At 41.0% G+C, this 18,601-nt stretch overlaps 1 protein-coding gene across 1 annotated transcript in view; it reads left to right on the forward strand.

Annotated features, from left to right (window-relative positions):
• The window catches only part of COL1A2 (collagen type I alpha 2 chain), a 77,233-nt gene that overhangs the window by 2,891 nt on the left and 55,741 nt on the right, over positions 1-18,601 (forward strand). The window contains exons 2-10 of the mRNA XM_060248512.1: positions 696-706; positions 1,223-1,240; positions 2,170-2,205; positions 6,223-6,306; positions 7,738-7,794; positions 15,629-15,673; positions 16,743-16,796; positions 17,372-17,425; positions 18,363-18,416. Coding sequence (XP_060104495.1) covers positions 696-706; positions 1,223-1,240; positions 2,170-2,205; positions 6,223-6,306; positions 7,738-7,794; positions 15,629-15,673; positions 16,743-16,796; positions 17,372-17,425; positions 18,363-18,416 — 413 coding nt within the window. The remainder of the gene's footprint in view (positions 1-695; positions 707-1,222; positions 1,241-2,169; positions 2,206-6,222; positions 6,307-7,737; positions 7,795-15,628; positions 15,674-16,742; positions 16,797-17,371; positions 17,426-18,362; positions 18,417-18,601) is intronic.

Here is an 18,601-nt window from a genome sequence, read left to right on the forward strand (position 1 = left end):
TAATTTTGCCCTTTCTATGACACATAGATGTATTTTCTTTTTCTAAGAGGCCAGTCTCACATTTCCTAGAAGGAATGTGGATCAGTTCCAGAGAGGGTTGGGATTTAAAGGGCCCTTACATGAGTATTATTTGTTAATAATTATTTAAACTACTTCTATCCCACCTTTCTCCAAAGTAAGACACAAAATGGCTTACAATCAAAACCACTAACCAGTATTAAGAACTTCTGTATGTGCTGGGGGGGGAGGGGGCGTTACTTAGTTTTATTTCTGGGTATCTCTCTATTCTACCATTCCACACTGGACGGTCTCCTGATATTCAGGAGTGGTGGGGGAGTAGAAGGATGTGGGAAGGGGGGTAGAAAAGCCCCAGTTTGTTTCAGTTGTTCTATGGATGGTCCTTTCGATCCTGGCTTTGATTTTTAAACCATTAAAAGTAGCGTTTAATTAATTTATCATTTAAAATCAGAACTTTGAAGTGATGTTTTACTTTAAGGTGCCTTTTGAACCTGAATGCATCATCTGTCAACAGCGTACTGAAGTGATCAAAATATAATAATCTTTAAATGCATTATCATTAGAGCCCTTCCTACTTCGGGCATTTCAATACTGATAATGACAACATTGGTTAATATAAAGGGTTTTGTATTTTACAAATTAATTGTGCATTTTCTTCCTTTTATATCTTTTTTCAGATGTAAATGAGGTCAGTACCATAATTTTAAAAATAAAACTTAATGGACAGAATAGGCTAAATGGCTAGTTACTAACCAAGGGTGCATGTGGGTGAACTGATGATTATTAAGTAGCAAGGGGCCTGCCTGAAAAATGTATCCTCCCCTCATTTCCTAATGGGCAGTCCTTCTCGTACCAAAGCTACCTTCATAGGTGAATGCAAGATTAAGAGCGTCTGGCACAGCAATAGGACCTGCACAGCATGCTTAATACTTTGGGGGATGGATAACTGCCCTTTAAAGTCAGGAATCAAAGTAACATCACCTCATGAAGAAGAAGAGGAAGCAGCATGAATGAGTTCTGGTATGACAATGTTATTGCATTTTAATTGCATGATGTAGTAAATACTAACAATTTAGTTTTCTGTACTAAATACACATTTCTTTCAGCTAATTTGCCTAATAACAAATTTGGTTAATGCTAGCATTTAGAATGAAATATTGAGACCTTTAGATTTTCCTCTAACTTTATATTTGTTCCTTTCTAGGCAAGGCAAGGACAGAAGGTAAAAAAATTATTCAAAGATTCTCACATAAGAGTTTGGGAGCCATCTGAAACTGGTCTAATCAGAAGTCTCAGTTTAATCAATGGAGCCTTCATCCCAGGAAAGCATTGTTAGGATTGCAGATGTAGTTTTCTAAAGAAGAGCCAAGTAGACTGGGATGTGTGAATTTTTAAAATGAAAAAGAAATAATTTAATAGGAAATAAACCCCATTGTGTTTCAGTGACTTTTCTTTGACTCACAGCTAAGCATGTGCAAAGCCCAATTCTGTTGTGTTTAGTGAAGAAGCGACTTTTAGTAAATTCAGTGTTCATTCAAGAAGTGTTCATTCAAGAAGTAATATGTGTTCATTCAAGAAGTAATTTCTGCTAATTGCATTGGAGCTTATTCCCAAGGGACAATGAAAAGATATTGTAATTTTAGTTGAAAACAAGGTTTCCTGGAGGTTTCTGATGTGTTTAGGCATGTGTATATTGATCAGTGTATTGAAATACATGAAACTTGAAACCAACATTTACAAGGAAAGAGTAAGACCTAAACGTTCTTGAAAGTCTTTCTGAAATTAGTAGTATCAAATAGTTGTGCAAACTACCTGCATACATTTTTAAGGCATATACATGCTTGTTTTATAGCATAATCATGTAATAGATTAATACCAGAAACTGATGAACTAATTGGTAGTGTTTTTTAAAAATTAGTTTATTTATTCAGTTGAGTAAACTACCAGTAAAGTAGGCTTCCAAGAGACCCATTGACTATTCCTTCTCATTGTACTATTCTATAGGGAAATTATTGTTTCTGGCTTTCAAATAGAGTATTTTTGCCATATTTTTATTAAGAGACAATTCTCACCGTAACTGGTGGTTTGGACACTTAAACTGTTTACTTCAAAGATTAATCCACAACTGATTTCTTTTCTTTTCTTTTTCAGGGTCCCAGAGGAGACAAAGGGACACGAGGAGAAAGGGTAAAGAATCATAATTGTACTGGCTTTTAACTGCTCTAGTTGAATCACTGCTAGATACCTGGGGAAATCCTCTTGGTCATCTGTACAGTACATAGTGAAGAATCTCAGCTTTCTGAACTTCAGCACTCATTATGTAGGAATGCCAGCATTCAGGTGGGACCTGGAGATTCTCCAAAATTACAGCTGATCTGCAAATGACAGAGTTCAGTTCCCCTCGAGAAAATGAATGGTTGGAGGGTGGACTCTATGGCATTGTACCCCACTGAGGTTCCTGTCCTCCCCAGGCTCCACTCCCAAATCTAATTGTTTTCCAGTCTGGAGCTGGCAACCCTACCCAGCTACCCTCCCCCTGCCGCCAGTGGCTAGAGAGCACCTGGTAACCCTGTCATAATTTCAAATAATCTTGTACCTATACTTGTGGGAAAGGGCATGGCTGCTTGTTCCTCCGTCCTCCCCCCCCCTCCCTCCCTCCCTGCCTCCCTCGTTTTCTCTCTTCCAGTGATAATTCAGATGAATGAGGTTATGCTATGTATGACTGAACAGATTTACTTGTGATACTGATGTGTGTATGGTTTGGGGAAGTTCAGTGAAGTCAGAGGAAGTATGTTTTTTTTAAATGAGGTCAGAATTTGGACCAAAAGTGTAATCGTTTAACCATTTTGAAATGGGATGCTAGTGTAGTCATTGACTGGGATGAATGTTCTGTTCCTTTATAGTGTGATCACTGGAGGCTCTTAGTTTCTTGATGGGGCAAGGAAAAGCTTAGTTAAATAAAATACATAGTTAAAATCAATTCACATATTGGATTAAAAACATATATTGGGTTAAAAACAGTGAGGAAGGAAGGAAGGAAGGAAGGAAGGAAGGAAGGAAGGAAGGAAGGAAGGAAGGAAGGAAGGAAGGAAGGAAGGAAGGAATTGGAACTTTCCATTATTTTCAATGGACTTAAAAGGCTATAACTTCATTAAAGACCTCACAGTAACTCTTGCGTCTGCATCCTTATTTCGTTCAATCAATACATTAAGCATTATCCCCTTTGATTTCTGCTGGCTGGCAGCTCTTGTGTCACTTAGACTGGCTTGCTTTACCAACAATTCATTGATGTAGCCATGTGGATAATTATCAATGCAAGATTTGATAGATTTGCCACAACTATGTGGCAAATCAGTTGCAAGAGTACTGTGGGGGATAACTTTATGAATTCACGAACGGCGACTGCAGTGGTTCCTAGTGCTGGCTTTCCACTCCTCCTCAAACCTTTGCCTAAAAAAGGAGATAAATACAGCACTCTTTTCCACATTGATCTTATGCTTCCTACCAGATTCCTTCACAAATTTCCCTTGAAGTGATTTCTCCAAAAATTCTATCTGGCCAACTGAGAACACATATTCACAATCGCACTGACTGGCTGAAAGGCCATAGCCTTAATACTTTCTCTCTCTGATACTACTTTCCCTCCCTGCATGTAATATTCTATAGTACTGTTTCCTGTTTCAGATGGAATAGAGAAGCAGGCAATGCTTGGATGTTGATTTGACAGATCAGTTACTCTCTATAGGGTTTCTGCCACGGAGGGCTAAGAATGCAAGTCATACATCAGGCTTTAAGGATGCAGTTGTTGACAGTGCCATCCTAAGTAAAGTTATACCCTCTTAAACCCATTGACTCCAGTGGACTTACACAGGGTGCAACTCTGTTTAGGATTGCACTGTACATGCATATGAAACAACTGAAAATGAATGCATGACAGAACATATGCTTTCTACCACATATATTAGCACATATGTCAGGGAGTCAGGAGCAGCCACTGCCATTGTTCCCCACAGCCTTTATGCGCAGTGATAGATATACATTTGTCACCATGCAGCAAGTAAAGAGGCCCTGGGGTGTTTAAAAGTATATTCATGAAGGTTGTGGTTTTAAGGCAATGCTTAAGACTCCTTCCCTATTGTTTGACATTTAGTAAGATGGGGCCTGGAGATCTCCTGGGGAGAGCCAATTTGGTGTAATGGTTAAGTGTACGGACTCTTATCTGGGAGAACCGTGTTCGATTCCCCACTCCTCCACTTGCACCTGCTAGCATGGCCTTGGGTCAGCCATAGCCCTGGCAGAGGTTGTCCTTGAAAGGGCAGCTGCTGTGAGAGCCCTCTCCAGCCCCACCCACCTCACAAGGTGTCTGTTGTGGAGGAGGAAGGTAAAGGAGATTGTGAGCCGCTCTGAGACTCTTTGGAGTGGAGGGCGGGATATAAATCCAATATCTTCTTCTTCTCCAGACAACTGAGATCAGTTCCTCTGGAGAAAATGGTTGCTTTGGAGGGTGGACTCTATGGCTTTGTACCATGCTGAGGTCCCACCCCTCTCTAACCCCACCCTCTTCAAGATTCAACCACTCCCAGTCTTCAGATATTTCCCAACTCAGAACTGGCAATCCTATTTAGTGAAAACTGTTACCATTTGTAATCCAGGTGTTCAACACATACACACCACCTGTTGCCTGATGCCCAGGCAAGTGTTATAAATAGTTTATTGAGATCTCAAGGTGGCCATACATGGGCACCATGCTGTGTTTGTGTGCAGGCCTGATTTAGAGCTAATCATGTTCCAAGGAACTAAGACTTTAACCTAAAATGGTCTGTGCTGTATAAAATGCATAGGGATTCATTCTCCCAGCAAGTATGTTCACTGGAAAAGTCAGTGCAGTCCCAGGTGAATTTTGGGATAGCCAGAAGGAAGCATGCTTGTTGTGACCAGCCGAGAACATATTTCATCACTGGAATTAGCAATCAAAAACATTGGTGGGAGGGGGCTGATGGAAGAGTTCTACCCTCATTCTCCCAGCACAGATATAGGAAATTAAAGTTACATCTACAGAGTTACACCTGGAACACCACCTCCACTTCACTAGGCAGTAAAGTGGCTCCCTTACCTAGATGTTAAAAACCAAATAACTTGAAAATGATTTAAGATTTGGCCCATATCAGAAGAGGTTTTGTGCCTAATGCATTGGTTTCTATTAGCAACTAAAAGGTTTTTAATCATTGTAGTTTCTTGTAATATGGATATGCCCCAACAAACTTAAGTAATTTTGTTGTTGATTATAGTGTTGAACAAAGGATTGACTATCCATATCTTTGTAATTGGTTTGAGAGCCAAATTGACTTGGATTCTGTTGATGTAAACAAAGTATTTAACAGTTTAGCAAAGGGAGGCTACTAGAAATCTTGGGACATGGAGTATGTAGATTATTTGTATGACACTTGAATTGTTATTTTCATTGTCTGATTTACATATAAATTGCTGGAAATGAGCATGTCTGTATGAGGATTCCTGGAGATATAGATATTTTATTAAATGGTTTAGTTTCATAGTCCAGTTCTTTACAGCCATTTTAGTCCTCCCCTCCCTGATTCTTACATTATAGTTGTTTTATTGTACACTATTTATTATAAATATTCACTGTACAAAAGACAGCACCCAGTTTTGCTTTTGCATCACCAAAATGACATAAAGAATCACATGTAAACCTTTTTACAGAAATTTTGGAATCATAGTATGCAGACTGGGACTCTGCATATTTTGGGCTTAGACAGGCAGGAGTTCCCCAAGGTTCTGGGAACCTTTCTTTGTGTTATGGCTAGGGGTTGGGAAATCCCAGGAAATTTGGGGGTGGAGATTGGGAAGGACAGGGGGTTGAGAATGGGAGGGACTTTATTATGACATACAGTCTACCCTCCAAAGTAGCCATTTGTTTGAGAGAAACTGTATTAGTCTGGAGATCTGCTGAAATCTTAGGAGAACTTGGGAGCTCCAACTGGTTCCCTCTCTAGAAACACCTCTTTTTGGATCCTTATTCTTATCCACTCCTGTGATTCCTATGAAAAACTTTAAATGGTTTTAATTTTCAAACTTCGTAAAGAAATCTGGGATTATGCAATACCAGCTCTATTTTTTAATAACTTGACTACTTAAAATCAATTTCAATTTTTTATTTAATATTGTACAAATTTTCCCCCACAGGGTCCACCAGGCCCACCAGGTAGAGATGGTGAAGATGGTCCACCAGGCCCTCCAGGGCCCCCTGGTCCTCCCGGTCTTGGCGGAGTAAGGCATCTAAAGTTTTATTTATTGAAGTTGTTCGGAAGTTCACTGTAGCATTCTTTTTAAAAGGAACAAATATCACATCCATGAATGTATAATCTCAGATGTATTCTCCAAATTCCATTGTGTTCTATAGGAACATCTCCAGAATTATGTACAGTCAAGGAATGAATGTTATATCTACCATTTTGCATTTTAACCCAGTAGCTCTTCACTCTGTACACTCAAGACGTATTCTCATATTCAGGAGTTGAGTTCATATAAACAAAACAGGCTGCCAAATCACTCATGCTGTTTTACTGCTGACATTGTACAGTGTTTTCTAAATTTTAAAAGGAGCTATATACCTAGTGTATTTGTGGGGGAAAAGTCTTATTTGCAAACACAAAGATCTTGAGAGACAGACTGCTGACTCTACTTTTCCCTGTCCATTTTTGTGGGAGAAATTTCAAGCTTGCTTTTCTCCAAACTGATGCAAGATGGTTCCATTCATACAAATCCCAAAAGAAATATCAATTAAAATCAATAAATGATCAGCCTGCGATTTACAGTGCGATGCTAAGTAGGTTCTACTTATCTAAGTCCATTGAGATCAATGGGCTAAGAAGAGTAAATATTTGTTTTGGATGGCACTGCTAAATCCCTACAGCCTGGTCTAGAAAGAATGGTCACTTTTCCAGGAGGATTTCTGTTCTGCGTTTTAGCAAGGCTATGATGGAAATGTAAAATCAGGGGATATGTAAGGCAGTCATGTTCTAAAGCTATTTTCTGATCATTTGTGAAATAAGAATTGAAGAGTAAACAATTAATTGATCTTTTCAAGAGTACCTCTTAGATATCTGCAAAGCTCTGCTCTAATAGTTGTGTAGTTCTGCTGCACATTTAGAAAAGGCTGGAAAAGCACTGATTGCTTAAAACCGATATAGCTGAGATTTTTGAACATCTAGGTTGGGACAAGGTTGCCTAATTGATCTGTCCACACTATCCATGCTGCCTTAATTAATGTGAGCTGTGGCTTAATTGTTTTAATTTTAAACTGTTTAAATTGTTTTGAACTGTTTTTGATTGTTCTATTATGTTGGAAGCTGCCCTGAGCCCACTATGGGAAAGGGTGGCCTATAAATCTGTAGAAAGAAAATAAAATAAATACTAATTACATTTACCCAGCATAGTGAAAATAGTTTTTGTACTAAGATATTTATTTTCCTAGAATCAGCCTGAGCTGCTTACGTCTTTTTTTAGTATCATTCTGAGCTTTCACTATCAATAAAATACAAAATTCCATATTTTCTGAAACCAAGAGTTAGATTTACTACAACAGCATGCATTTTGAGATACATATAGAAACAATAATTCTTTCCTGTGTGTACAGTACTTTAGAAGCTAAAGAATCTCTTCTGTATTAGAAGACTATCTCCTTTATATTTCTTACAGAACTTTGCTGCTCAATATGATCAATCTAAATCAGCTGACTTTGGCCCAGGACCAATGGTAAGGAAGTATTTACTTTCAATACTCATACAAATTACATGAGAAAACTGATCTTTTAAGCATATCACTCGCTGAAGAACTGCATATTGATACAGATCATTATGTATTCCTGTCAGTGACAGAGATGACAATATGGATACCCTGTTGCATGTGCATATACACATACAAATAAAAAATCGTGGGAACCAGTGTGTGGTACCACCAGTGACAGTTGCCACCCTTTAGGACACGGTATTGAACTCATTTGTTACAAGGGCCAGATCTGACATAAATTAGATCTTGTCAGGCCGGACGATGTGTGTCATAAAATGTAGTGCCAGGTAGCAGAGATATAAATTTTATAAAGGACACAGACAAACACAAAGATTTTTTAAAGCTTAAAATAAAACATTAGCACTCAATTGTCTTAAAGGTTCTTTCTTTGTATCTCTTCTGTGCAATCCATAGAACTGGGCAAAGGAAGTTCTGGCTCTTTCCTTCCCCAGGGGACCAGGAGGGGGAGGAGCCTCAGCCAATAGAAGGAAGAGAAGCTTGGCTCAGTAGTTCTGCTGTGCAATTGAGAGAGCCTGGCAAAGCTAGCTATTCCTCCCCCCTTCCTCCCCAAGAGAGGAGCCTCAAACAACAGAGAAAATAGAGGCTTTGCTCAGTAACTCCTGTGCAATTGAGCAAGTCTGGCAAAGGAAGCTGTGATGCAGAAGGAAGCAAGAGAGAGGGAGAAGGAAGCAAATAGCAGCCAGTTCCTCAGGGGCCTGATAGGAGCTGTCCAGGGGCCTGATTTGGCCCCCAGGCTCCATGTTTGACACCCCTGCTTTAGGAGTTGTGTGCTGTTTTCACTATAGAATGGCAAGGTGTCTCTCAGTCCAGGCTAGGATCATCCTTTCCTGGATGCCACCTATGGGCGGAGCCTGAACTGACTGTTCCTTCAGTCCTGCTGTGATATAGGTGAGAACTTCCAATGCAAAGAGTAGGTGTGTACCAGGGATCACTTGCAGGCTGTATTTCAGTAGCTGAGAGGGTGCAGGCCACTTGACTTCCTGCAGCTGGCACAGCCCCCATCTTGCTAAAATCAGGATGCCTCTGCAGGAAAAGGTAAGAAGAGCCCTGCTGGATCATACTAGTAGTCCATCTTGTCCAGTACCCTGTTTCACACAGTGGCTAACAAATTGACTTGAACAGCCAACGAAAAGGTCATACAGGCCATGGCCTTCCCCTTGATGTTGCTGCCTAGGACTGGTATTCAGAAGATTACTGTCTCTAAAAGTGGAGGTTTCCTTTAGTCCTCATGGTGTAATGTGCATGGCTGGCCCGCCCACACAGCTAATGAGATGTAAACTGACAGTGAGAAAAATGACTTCCTGACTGGCATGGACTTCCAAATGCGCTGAGCTGCAGGAAGTACTGGTTGCATATTTCTGCATCCATATTGTCTGTTTGTAACATGAAAAGCCTGGAGCCTTCCTTATAGTCTGCAGACCTATTCAGCCTGGAAGCCATAGGCACTACATTCAAGTGAAGCTGGCTAGGAACACAGTAACAATTATTGTTTTAGAACTAAAGTTACGGTTGCTAATTCTCATTGTTCATTGGCATAAATATATATGCAATACTATTTCTTTATCTGCAGTTTCACAAAGTTGCTGGGTAATGAAATTAACTATTTGTTAAGAGTGTGTGCTTTATAAAAAAATGTATTTTGATCTCAGGATTGAAATAAATGCAATGCAGGGTAATCTGTGACCGAGAGTCCAGATATTGAGCAGGTAAAAGCAGCCATGCCCTGACCTGGAGAGCGAAGGATAGCTGGATCTCATCAGACCTCAGAACCTAAGCAGGGTTGGCCCTGGCTAACATTTGAATGGGAGACCTCCAAAAAATACTAGAGTCATAATGCAGCAGCAGGCAATGACAGACCACCTCTGAATATCTCTTGCCTTGAAAACCCTGAGGAAACCATAAGTCAGTTGTGACTTGATGGCACTTTCCATCACCAAAAGCAGTCATGGAGGCCCTGCAATCCCATCCTGCTTCAAAGCCCAACAGCAACATAGCCCCATCACCCCACACTAATCAGTATATGGGTTGTGGGATTTATCCCTGCCCCTCAGGCCTCTGGGACTCTTCAGATAGGTAGGGAAGGGAAGGAAGGGGTGAGAGAGGGAGAGATAGGTGGAAAGAAAGCAAATTTAACTTTAAATTATTCTTCCAAGCCACCAGCTGGCTTGGCTTGGAAAAGTGATTTAAAGAGAGGATTGCCTCCTCCAAATTGGGGCAGTGGAGGCTTTGAGAGCCACACAATACATGTGAAAGAGCCACATGTGGCTTCCGAGCCAGTGTGGCCACCCCTGCCCAAGCCTGACATGTGACTGTGAAGTAGCTTAAAATGTGAAGCAGCTCAAAAAGATCCTATTCCTGGTCAGTTGGAGGTAAACCCCAAAAAGATCTCATTCCTGGCCAGTCGGAGGGGAACCCCTGCTCAGCCTCAAAGCAACCAGCTAATCCCATTTTGCTGATCAGGGAGGGAAGAATGGGAAATTCAGCACAAAAATCACAGCTGTTGAAGTAGAATAACTTTAAAGAGCATTCTAACCCTGCATCTCCGTTGGTCCAGCTTCATGATGCATCTATTTTCTCCCCACCCCTTTAAACACCAATAGTCTTCAAATCTCTTAATGGATGTCAAAAGCCTTTCCTACTCCAAAGTAGGGTGAAGAAGCATGGCTTTTGTGCTTCTAAATCTGCATATCTCAAGCCAAAAGTGGGTCACGAAGCCCATGAAAATGGGTCACTGGATTTTGCAGTGTTATTGATTTGTGCATACTTTGCTTTTGTAAGTGGGTTAGTATACCAAGACAGTTTGGACTTGTGGATCACAATACCAAAAAAGTTTGGAACCACTGTTTTAGATAATGCCAAACTGGTTATCTCAGCTTTTGTGTAATATTACAAAATGTAGATTAGGAGTCAGAAAATGACAGGAAAAAATGCATTACCTTGTCAGAAAGGTTAGACCTGGCTATGGAATGAATGAACCTGGGGGAAAACATTCCAAGATGCATAGTCAAACTAGTATTATCAGATGACTTAGAGCCAAGGATATATGTTTTCTCACTCTATCCAGCAAGGTTGGAAGCCTTCCTCACCCTAAAGAGCCTTCCTCTAGTGGAAATGGCTCTTCCATTGGAAAAGCAACTTTGGTTGTAGGAGAGCTCCATAGGCTAGAGAAAGGCTTCAAACTCTTGAGCAGATACAAGCAAAGAGGAAGGCATTAGAAAGCTTGTCCTGTAGTTCCTAGAACTGCCTGGAGAGACCAACATGACTACCACCATTTTTCTTCTTCCTCGCAGAGTTACAGGCAGGGGTAGAATTCTAGCAGGAGCTCCTTTGCATATTAGGCCACACACCCCTGATGTAGCCAATCCTCTTAAGAGTTTACAAGGCTCTTTTTTGTAAGCTCCTGAAGGATTGGCTACATCAGGGTTGTGTGGCCTAATATGCAAAGGAGCTCCTGCTAGAATTCCACCCTTGGTTACAGGGATATCATGCACTTAGTTTTGAACTGTGGCTCCTAGTCATCTCAACCAGGGTTTTTTTTGTAACAGGAATTCCTTTGCATATTAGGCCACACAACCCTGATGTAGCCAATCCTCCAAGAGCTTACAGGGCTCTTAGTACAGGACCTACTGGAAGCTCCAGGAGGATTGGCTACATCAGGGGTGTGTGGCCTAATATGCAAAAGAATTCCTGCTGCAAAAACAAGCCCTGTTCTCAGCCTACTGTTGCAGTTGTGTATTGTTCTTCCAATGTTGCCAAGATGGAAGGCCCTTCTGTTACACTTGATTTTGCAATAGGAAATAATCATGTTGGAATTTAAGAGCACAAGAGCCAGCACAGTGATCATGTGTACTTGTGAGTATGGTGCTTGCAGTTCTGTTGCATATTGCCATGTAGCCCACCTAGAAATGTGTAATACTAATCATGCAGTACATTTTCAACATAGTTTCAGTGTTAAACAGAGGTTAAAATCCAGTTACTCTCTGGGTTGTTTTGTTTTGTGGCAGTCTTAGATGAAACCTAGCCTGTAGTGCCCACCTAAGTAGGTCTACGCAGAATCCTATGGAAGTCTATGCAATGGACCTTACTCCTAGGAAAGTGTGCATAGGTGTTCTCCTGATGACTAGTTTTGCAGAGAGGCTATTTTTAAACAACCCCTTTATTCAAAGGTAGTTCTTTTTTCAGGATGATAGAAAAATATTCCAAGAATGATGTTTACAAGCAGAGAGACTGTGCAAAAGAGAGGGAGATGGTTTTAATGCCCGAAAGAAAAGAAAACATATAACATGTAACCCTAAAACTGGCAACAATGTGAAGTTACTTACTGTTAAATATTGACTGTTAACAATGGGTAGAATATTGATAGCTTTGAACTGATGCTCAGAGAGATTATCTCTCTGCACAGTCTTGGATCCTATAACCTGTTACAGTGACATCCCTGAACCAGAGTTCCATCCACTTCAATAGATGAGGCATCTCTGCTTCATATCTAAGAGAAGACCTTGCAGGAAAAGGAGCTCTGTGACTACTGGAGTTCTCATGCTCACAAGAAACCCTGCTGGGGGCAGGGGATCCCCTGGTTTGGAGGTCCTCCCCCTGCTTTAGGGTTATCGGAAAGTGAGGGGGAGAGGGAGCTGAATGTCTCCTGGGTACTTCACTAGATCCTATGAAGACCAATCCCCCATAGAGTATAATGGAAGATCAATTTGTTGGTTTCTGGGATACCGGGGAGCTGTTTTTTGAGGTAAAGGCACAATTTTTCAGCATAGCATTTGGTGCATCTCCTCATTCCAGCCTCCCAGTTTAAAAAAGATTGAACAAGGGGGTCCAATTCTGTTCCAAAAGAAGGTGCCCCATCCTCCATTATTTCTAATGAATAGATAGATAGATAGATAGATAGATAGATAGATAGATAGATAGATAGATAGATAGATAGATAGATAGATAGATAGATGAATTTATTGTCATTGTTCTCAACAAAAAGAGAGCAACGAAATGAGGTGCTCTTCCACAAGCATACCAACACATCAAACACACATATTCATAAACCATTTAAATACATCTAAAACCATTAAACCATTAAAACCATTAAAACCATTTAAATACATCTAAAACAGATAAAGTGAAGGCATTTAAAAAGAGCATGGTTCCTTTAAATGTGATGGTCAGAACTCTCTTCAAAGTGCAATTGTGCTTGTTGCATGCTTTCTCCTGGCTCACCCCCAAAGTCCCCAGATATTTCCTGAGTGAAACTTGGCAATCCTAGCACAGAGATATTTTATCACTGGAGCAGAAGAATAGGGGAAAGAGTGAGAGTGGCACCATGTTGGATCTTCAGTCCACCTGCTCTCCCTCCCCCTGCCCCTCCCCCGCCGAGTTCAAGATAAAAACAGGGCCTGGCTGGAGACGTGAGCTTTTGCCAGCCTTTGTGAATCAACCCCCCTATTCTCACTCTCCATATAAAGAAAGCTGCCTTGAGCCAAAAGGAAAAGCAAGGAAAGTATTTTAATAAATAAATAATAAAATCTAAAAACTAGTAATAGAAGCTTGCTCTTGCTGTGCCAAAGGTTTGAACTGAGAACATGGAAACCTCAAACTACAGCTATGCTCAAAGAAAATTATCTAGTTGAAACTGCAGTACAATGAGTGTTCGTTATGTTGGCTGTAGTTATTGGACTTCTAAGGGAACGAAGAACTGTCTTCTTACTTATTTAGAGCACCAGCCATTATTCCTTCATTCTCTTCATACAATAAAATCAGTAAGGTTGCCACCTGACTATAAAAATTGGTTCATTTGTTATGTGAGGTTGCCTGAATTTTTGTGTCAAAGCCAGAGATTTGCCTATAAATTGGCAGTAGCATTTTTGCCTAGCTTTTGTCTAGGCTTGGTGTACTACTGCATGTGTTTCTGCATGTGACACTGCAATATGTGTGCATGTATTCCTTCACAGAAGTTCCTCAGACTGAGCTGGAGGACAGGGGTGGCTTAAAGCCAGGGCTTTTTTGCAGAAAAAGCCCAGCAGGAATTCATTTGCATATTAGGCCCTACCCCCTGATGCCAAGCCAGCTGGAACTGCTTTCTTGTGCGTTCCTGCTCAAAAAAAGCTCTGCTTAAAGCATTTTGCCACCTCAGGCTGCCTCTGCCACCATCTTCCTCATGGCTGCTGCCAAGTGTTGCCAGCCCCCAGGTGCCAGTGGGGGATCCCCCAGTTTCAGGGGCTTCTCCCCACCACAGACCAGCTGACTGGTTGCGGAAACCCCTGCCCTAAACAGGGACATCATCACATTGGGGATGTCACATGGGGATGCTCTGGTTTTTGGACAAACTCTATGGTTTAGGACCAATTTAACCATAGAGTTTGCCCAAAAACCAGAGCATCCCCATGTGACATCCCCAATTGATGATGTCACTTCCAGGTGATGTCATTGTGTTGTGACATCCCTGCCCTCTCCCTGGATCGCCCTCCAAATCTCCCCAATGGAGCAGTAAGAGAACCTGGCAATCCTACTAATGCCCCCAGCTCACCCAGAGGGTCAGAGAAGTGAATGCTTCTCACTTCTTCATCATCCCAAGTCATTCTAAAGTTAGCATGGCGAGTGTGCATGCCCTGTGAGACTTCCCAAACTCTCACATGATTTTAGCTGCCCTGGCAATAATTGCTGTGCAGGAAGAGTTCGGCACACCACACCTCCAAACCTTAGCCAGTTGAGTAAGCAAGATGCTTTCGGTATTATCTTTACTCTTAATATGCTGTGATCTGGAATGACCTCAAAGCAAAGGCTATTGACAGATACACCTCTTGAGTGCTTGACAAAGAAAAATAAAATGCAATTTTTAGATAGTTGTGTGTGTTTTAATAAGATTTTTGAAAGCATACTCTCATATACTATAAAAAACTAGGGAGCTGGGTATCTGAATGACCACCTGTTCCCATATGAACTCGTGTGGGTGTTAAGATCATCCTTGGAGATCAGCTGCACCTGAGGCTTGGTTAGGGCCTCCTCTGTGGAGGTGCATCATCACCAGGACTCCTTCTTTGAGCCCAGTCAACTGGTGTTTACTCTGATGACTTTTAGAAACCAAGTACACACTGCTGGTTTTCCAGGCCTCTAGTGGAGCATAGAGCAATAACCATGGTTTTGCTGCAGTTTTTTTTTACATATCAGTTGTGCGATTTCTTTTTTATTTAATATTGATTGTTTAAATGTTGTTGTTTAAAATATTAATTATTGTTTTGCATTGTTTTAAAGTATGTTAGTTTGTAAGCCACCTCAAAAACTTTCATTAGCAGCTAGGATAGAAATATATCAAACAAATACTGTAGTATAAACTGTTCTATTAAATCACATTGAATTGAATCCAGCTGGTTCAGCATTTAATTTCACCATGTTCCCCTCCCATGGCATTTGTCCATGAAAGTCTGATTTTTGCCTTTTTGACTGGTCAAAGGGGATCCTCTCAACTTTTTTCACTAGTGGTAAAGCTGGCAGAATCCAACCCATTGTCTTCTGTAAGAATTAAAGATGCATTACAACTTGTATTATGCTATTAGTCTAGACTAGGGAAAGGTAGATTCAATCTGTGATGATTTGTTTTGCTGTTTGTTGACTCTAGAATCATAGGTTACTAGTTTAACTAATGTCAACAGCAATAACATTATTACTGTTGTTATATTAATCTCTTTGTGCCTTAGTGGTATCTCATTTGCTTGAGTTAAGTGAACATCAGTGCTGAGTTATTACTTATGGTTCTAAATGGTCTTTGCCATATATCTTTTTCCAGGGACTTATGGGACCCAGAGGCCCTCCTGGAATAACTGGACCCCCTGTAAGTATATTCTGATTATAGCCATTGGTGATTATTTCGTTATATATATCAAGCATCACTTACAAACCAAGCCTAAACAATACCCCTTCCTGTAGAAGAGATTAACTTCTAGCAAACTACTGGCTTCCCCCCCCACAGTTAGGGTTGTCAACCTCCAAGTGGTGGCTGGAGATCTCCTGGGATTATAACTGATCTCCAAATGACAGAGAGTTCACCTGGAGAAAACGGCCTCTTCTGAAGGAGGACTCTATGGCATTATGCTCCACTGAAATCCCTCCCCAAATACCACCCTCCTCAGGTTCCACTCCTAAAATTTCCCCAGCACTGGCCATGGCATACTGTATCTTTCACCCTCTTAGCATAGTACAGAAGTAAATCTTACTCCTCTTCTTGCTCCCATAGGGTTGACAGCCCTGAGGTGGGAGTGGGGGATCCCCCAATTTTGCAGGCTCCTGCCTGCCACTGGCCAGCTGACCAGTAGGAAAAGCCCCACCCCAACAGCCACAACCCAGCACAATGTCTCCAACATGATGACATCACATGGAAGTATATTCATATATTCTATGGTAACCATTGAGTTTTGCCCCAAATACCAGAGGTGACCGTGTGACATTCTCAGCATGATGACATCACTTCTGCATGACATCATCATGTTGGAAACATTGCGTGCAACAACATCATTCCCCCCACCCCTGGAAAACTCCCTCCCAACCCCTGCTGGTGAGAGCTGAGGATCTGGCAACCCTATACTGCAATGCCATCTGTTGTGCCATTTTCTAAACTCTTAATAATCATGCTAAGAGGGAACAAAGTACACAGTGTATCTGCCTGGTATCTCTCCATGTTTCTACTGGTCATTTATTTCAGCCTTTTCTAGTATTTAAGTCCACTATACATAGTTGCATCATAGCCTAGCACTCTGAGGCTTTCCCAGTTGTGCCTAAACCCCTGATCATGACATTGGCTTCTTAGTACCATTCTGTATTCAAATTCAGATATTTTCTCCATATTCTTACATCTCTGGAAGAGTTCTCATCGTTTTAATATGGGTTTTTTTGTTTCATTGTAGGGTCCTTCCGGCCATGTTGGACATGCTGGTGAACCTGGTGAACCCGGTCAAACAGTGAGTAAAAATGTTTTCAGTCATAACAATTATTGGAATTTTGAAATTCCATCCTACATGGAATACTTGGTCTGAAAAGTATACATTCAGGGTATTCAGACTGAATAATAACCATGAGGCTGCTAGAAACAGCCTTTATAGCAGTTGCCACAAGGCTATGAAGTGGAATGATCTTTCCCTTGTAACATGAAATTCTACCTCTTGTTTTCAGCAAGGGTTGTAAGGTTTCCTCTTTCAGTTGGCTTGTCAAGCTAAGTGCTGAATTTTTTTTGTCCAAAAAATCTGTGGATGCTATTTTATTTTGTTGTGGGCTGCTTATTTTCTGATACAGTTGCAAGTTTCACTGTTATCTTACTTGGTTTTGAAAGAACATTCAAAAAGTGGCACAAAATGTTTTCATTGAATAAAGAAGACCTTTGCAATTGTGAAGTCCAACAGGTTCCCAAAGCTTGGAATAACTAGACTCAGGCTAGGATCTTGATTTGGACAAGGTTACTAATACATATTTCGTCCATAGAAGTTGGTACTGCTTGCATCCATTGTTTGTAACAAATTAAATTCTTCTTCATATCTAGGGTCCCCAAGGTGCTCGAGGTCCCACTGGTCCTCCTGGGAAGCCTGGTGAAGATGTAAGTATTCTGGGAAAATCTTAGAACAGTGGGAACCATCTGTTAATCCAAACATCAGTTATCAGCATTCATTGTACTCCTCCTCCCCATCTAGCCCCACATGACCACTGCATTTCTTGTGTATCCAGACTTCTAATTGTCCAAATGTTTTGATTTTTCTTATGCCTGGCAGAAATTTTATTAATAGCTGTATGTTACAGTGACACTTATGTCATGTGAGCCGCCCTGTCATGTCATGTGAGCCGCCCTGAGCCCGCTTTGGCGGGGGAGGGCGGGATATAAGAATAAATTTATTATTATTATCATCATCATCATCATCATCATCATCATCTAAATGTGTAAAACAGAATTATTTATTAATATGCAGCGTGTCTTAGAATGTCCACTGGCCTGTCTAGCCTGGCACTGTCTGCTTGGAGGGACAGCAGCTTTCCATGATTTCAGAGGGTTTCCCACCCCTGATTGTAGCTAGCAATGCTGGGATTGAACCAGGGGATGTTATGCTTGGGAAGCAGCAGGGCTTTTTTTTGAGCAGGAACACAGTTCCGGCTGGCTTGGTGTCAGGGCATGTGGCCTAACATACAAATAAGTTCCTGCTGGGCTTTTTCTACATGCAAAAAAAAAGCCCTGCGAAGCAAACAGACTGAGCTGTGGCCCTTCTCACTTGAGAACGTGAGAAGTAGCATTATCATGTTTATTCAGAGGTTAGTCACACTGAATTCAATGGGATTTACCTTTAGATAGGACACAGCTTTAGTATCCCCAACATAACCTTTAATCTTTAACATAAAACTGCTTTAAAATGTGTCAACCCTCTCCACTTAAAGAAAAAATATCTTGCATATAAGTACATTAATATGTTTGATGTATTTAGTGTTTCATGCAAAAAGAGAAAGAGAGTAAATTTGTTCCTCCCTTTATTTACTGACTTTTTAAGGGTCATCCTGGGAAACCTGGCAGATCTGGTGAGAGGGGTGTTCCTGGACCTCAGGTGAGTGCTATCTTTTCTGAAGTCTCCAGAATTTGCCAATTAAATCTGGCTGCAACTATGCGAAAAGGGAAATTATTTCTTCTGCTGTTCTTTAGGAGTAGATATAGTGTAATGACCGTTTTGCATGTTATGTTACTGATTCTAGATATTTCAGTCATTAATGGTAGAGTTCAGCAGTTTGCCCC

The sequence above is a fragment of the Heteronotia binoei genome, chromosome 10, assembly GCF_032191835.1.
Source record: "Heteronotia binoei isolate CCM8104 ecotype False Entrance Well chromosome 10, APGP_CSIRO_Hbin_v1, whole genome shotgun sequence".
NCBI lineage: Eukaryota > Metazoa > Chordata > Lepidosauria > Squamata > Gekkonidae > Heteronotia > Heteronotia binoei.